Source organism: Halyomorpha halys, unplaced genomic scaffold (genome assembly GCF_000696795.3).
Source record: "Halyomorpha halys isolate HHAL.00 unplaced genomic scaffold, Hhal_1.1 Scaffold140.1, whole genome shotgun sequence".
In the NCBI taxonomy this organism is placed as follows: domain Eukaryota; kingdom Metazoa; phylum Arthropoda; class Insecta; order Hemiptera; family Pentatomidae; genus Halyomorpha; species Halyomorpha halys.
The window spans coordinates 196694-201435 of NW_027105790.1; the positions used below are offsets into that span (position 1 = coordinate 196694).

At 33.6% G+C, this 4742-nt stretch overlaps 1 protein-coding gene across 9 annotated transcripts in view; it reads right to left on the minus strand.

The window, feature by feature from the left end:
* Window positions 1-4031, minus strand: part of LOC106678400 (uncharacterized) — a 12064-nt gene extending 8033 nt beyond the window's left edge. For 8 of the 9 annotated variants that reach the window (XM_067053510.1, XM_014416883.1, XM_024362121.1 and 5 more), the window contains exons 1-2: window positions 3926-4031; window positions 606-857 (exon numbers count right to left, since the gene is read on the minus strand). In XM_067053510.1, the coding sequence (XP_066909611.1) occupies window positions 606-830 (225 nt within the window). In that variant the 5' untranslated portion in view covers window positions 831-857; window positions 3926-4031. The remainder of the gene's footprint in view (window positions 1-605; window positions 858-3925) is intronic. The other variant, XM_067053507.1, reaches the window with a different exon arrangement.
* Window positions 4032-4742: the final 711 nt, after the last annotated feature.

Consider the following 4742-nt stretch of genomic DNA (forward strand, 5'->3'; position numbering starts at 1 on the left):
ATGACGTTCTCTTAGGTTTTCTTTCGTTGTTCCTACTTTTTAAGATATAGAGCTCCGAATGAAAAATTAGTTTTTTTTATCGTTTTGAAACAGCCACCATTTTTTATTCCTTATACCTATACTTGGCAGACTCATCAATTTTGACTACTAATTATACATAGTTTTCATTGAAGTAATAAAAAATTGGGGTGAGTTAACTGCCTTTTTTCTCCTCTTGGGCTCTTGTACTGTATTTTCTCTCCACATAGATTTTAAAATAGGCTGGAATTAAATAGGCAATGATCTTTGGCTCCAAATATTTATTTTTAGCGGACAGGGATTTTGCCACTAAACTACAATTTTAAATAAAAAAAAAGTTAGATAATATATAAAGGTAATTTAATGACAACATCCATTCATTACATTAGAAACGGAAGTTTTTTTTAGATATCCCGATGCAACTAACTTTTAATTAAAATATTAGGAACCTGTATTCTGCCTAAATAAGGGAGTGCTACATGTATGGCTGTAAAAATATCCTTAATCAAATGATTTGAGTAACACTGAACATTAATCCATTGTAATAGTTACAGACTATAGTGTATCTGTAATGAATTTTTTTTTACCTTGATGAGCTTGACGATATTTTTGTGCCTGAGATGAGCCTGAAGTTGTATTTCGTTTTCTAAATACTTCCACTCAATGTCTTTGAACTTGGCGGTGGGTATTACCTTGGCCGCGTAGTTTCGGCGGGTGGAGTACTCTTGCACGAGGCGGCACTGGCCGAAGCCTCCTTCGCCAATCACCTTCTTCATCTCGTAGTCGTCGGTTACTTGCTTCGTTGTACCCATACCATTCGCTCGCCCTTATCAATTATTCTGAAACATAGTTTAATAGTTGTTTATAGTAGACAAATTTGATATATAATTAAATCTTACAGTGCTCACTAGCGGTTAGGGAAATAGTAATTTTTTTGATTTTTGCAAGTATGCAGTTATGGACAATTACAAGAAAGTTTCTGCTTTATATGCTTTTACGTTAATTTAACATATTAGTGCTTGTTGATGTCGTAAATATCTTACAGTGGCAGAAATGCAGAGGATGGCTTACTGTACCATCCTTCAATGGGAAAGTTTACGTTGAAGTTAATGGAAATGTTCGTCAATGTAATCTATGAAGAAGGCAGGTTGCGATTAGCTCATCCTTGCCTACACATTGATCACACCCCTACAGTTCATCATCAGCCCCACCTTTTATGGCTTCACTTTTCCTAGCAGCAGGCCCCTGTTTTTTACGCCCTCGTGCAAGATTTTATTAGATCTTCTTCATTTAGTGTTTCTTTTCAACACATAACCTGAGTTTGACCTTTGTCCAAGTACCCATAGAAAGAAAAAAAAAACTGTTTGAAAATAATTCATACAATAAGCATCACCTCTGAAGTAATGTTGAGGTGAGGTGGGCGAAGATTAATGTAACATGATAACGGTATTTACATGGAAAGGGATAAAAAATGCCTAGGACCGCCGGTAGCTCAGTGGTAAGATGTAATATTACAAAATTGAGATCTATTTGCGATGCCGGTTCGAATCGGGCCTGGGGCGTTGACTTTTTTCATTGACTGGCAGTCTCACAAAACGAAAAACGTTGACCTCCAACCATGGTTTGGTATTATAGGAACTCAAGCAATGGAAATCTTGGCCGAAAAATAAAAATAAGAATGCCTACATAAATGAGTCGTCGAGCCATTAGTTTTTCGCATGACACAAATACTACACTGAGTGAGACGTTGTATAAAATGCAGATTAAAATTGGTCCAGCGAAATAAAAAAACAGCACTGATTCCACTGCGCTGTGCATGGTTGATTAGAGGTTGATCCAAGAACTTTTGGAGGTGGTTCGTTGTGACAGTAACTATCCACACCATGATATTGTAAACTATAACATTTTCTGCTGTGGCTGTACTGTCGCAATATATGAATTTGCGTTATAAGGTTGACAGTACTTATTGCATTCTAGAACCACATAATACCAACCTTAGAGTGAAATGCTTTATTTAGCTATGCTAGCCAAACACATTGGGTTGCCACATTACACAGGATATCAATCAATCCATGATCGGACATATATATAATTCATATGTTTACATGATATAACAAAAAAAATTTTTTTTCCTACTGTTTCCTTTTATTGTACAATCAATACAAGTCTACAACACACTAAGCACACATATTTTAATTTTTTTTTTCTATTTTACAATTTAATTCCCTCTAACAATTTTATTTTATTTAATTGATAAATTCAATCTCCCTAATTCACACTCTCAGACCCCCTCCAGTGATCCGTTACCCAAGTTCCATCCGTCAAACAAATTTACCATGAGATAGCAATGTGAAGTCAAACCAAAGACATAATAGTCACTGGAGTAGATCAATTTACAGAAAAACAAATAAATAAATACATTAAAAAAAAAACAACTAATATATTGATTAAACAAAAAAAGTAGTTAAAAATACTTGAATGAATAAATAAGTTTAAAACAAATAATTTAATGAATAAATAATTCAAGGGAATAAATAAGTTATAACATAAATAGACAGGTCAACAAATCCAGCCGTATTTTGGATTTTCTGGGAGGAGCGCTTTCTGTTTTATTATCAGTCAAATTCTATACATCTTTTCTAGGATATCGATATAAATGAATGTAAATTATGTAATTATAATTTTACAGGCTAGTACACTGATCAGTCTTATTTTTTTTTTTTTTTTGCCAAGACTTCCATTGGAGTCCTATTCTGCCTAACCATGGTTAGGGGTCAAGTTTTTCATTTTGTGGGACCGCCACTCAATTAAAAAAGCAACGACCAAGGCGGGATTCAAACCGATGCAGTAGATCTCAGAATGGCAAGACTGTGCTTCACCAACTGAGCTACGGACCTTTCAGTCTTGAGAGGAAAGGTCAAGTTTTCATTCTGTGGATCGGCAAAAAATAACCCGTCCAGGCCGGTATCAAACCGGCGTTGGTGGAGTATCGTGGTTACTAAGGTAAAGCCCTAAAACACTTGTATACAACAGCTTCCACATAACTAACCAACCAGCCACATGAAAGAATTAAAAAAAAAAGTTCACTGATCTATAATTATCATATCCGTCACCAACAGCGCTCGTGATTGCAAATCATCTCCGTAAATACGAAAATAAATGTATCAATTCACTAGCAAGAAGAATAAATCTGTTATGAAATAAATACAGAATATTCTCTATGTTTTTAACAAGTTTCTACTAGTCTATCCAGGATGTTTACCGAAAATTAATTTAACATTGTACCCAAACCCAAACATTTTTAAAATTCCATCCAATAAAATAAATATTGATGGTGTCAATTACATGTATAACTATTTTGGAAGGATTACATACTGGTTATTTATCCTATCTTTCCGTAACTTTAACTTTACTGACAAATACTTTTTGCTTGACGAGGTCCCTTTCGTTTAGGGTCAATGGCCAGCCATAAAGAGTTTTTTAATCGTTTGGTCAGGGGGGATTCACCTGTTGAGATCTACGCAATTAATAGATCATAAATGGAAACGAATTTACAATTAACTAACGTTACATACTGTCGTTACGTTAGTTACACTTATAAGAAGTTGTTAAACCTTAATTATAACCTTCTTTAAGATTGAAAGTATGAAGAAAGCAGATTAATGTAGTCACATATAATTTAATGACATTGCAGTAATGCAATAAATGGAAGTTTCTAGCTCAGTCTGGGTTCGAATTGTGGTACAAGAATATATCTTTTTCAACCATGGAATTAAATACCTCTTGCAGTTTGTAATTTTATACACAAATCGTTTTTAACAAATTGATTCAGTGACAGAGCACTAACCTCTGGGGTTCAGGGAAAAGAAGTGAAGCTTAATAATAAAAATTACACTTTTGGACTTACCACAGAATGATTTAACTTCAAATTTTGCTTATGATACATGATATATTAAACTTACATTTAAACACTACACCATATGTTCAAAAAATTTTCATTCATTTCTGATCATTTGATTAGGGAAATATTTCCCCTTCAAGTTTACCAACCATATGATCCAGTTTTGATGACAAAAAAGCAGTATAAACAGTTTTAAACTTTTAGCTTCATCGCCTTTGTCAAGAACAATCAACAGTACTTGGCTCATGAGGGAGGAAGGCATAGCAAAAGAAAACTTCACGTAATCTTTCTAAAAATACATTAATGAATCTAAGATTTCGAGTTTTTATAAACTTAACCTCAAGTAACGATTTTATCCGAAATGCAGAAGGAAGTTCAAAAAGAAGAAACGCACAGGTTCATTTTGAGTTTGGAGGTAATTGTTTTTCTGTGCAACTGATGAAGTCAGATCTGCTATTATTATCTTCTTTACCTATGACAAAGGAGTTATCTGAAAAAATAAAAACAAAAAAGGATTAATACAACATCCAGCTCTGATCTTTCCCAATTTTTGATAGGATAAACAAATTGTATAAAAATATTATATATAGAGTGTTTTTTTAAACATCTGGAGCCCAAGCTGTACAACAAATTCAGTACCGTTCTATGATTTTAATATTCTGGTATTTCTATAGAACTAACAATCATTTTGTTGTCCTGTGATAATTTGTATTGTACTAGAAGCCAAGAGGAAATTTTATAACTTAACCTGACATTACTGTTGATCAATAGACTAGGAAGTCTCACAAAATTTAACAAATCCCCGTTCATAATTTCTGAAGTG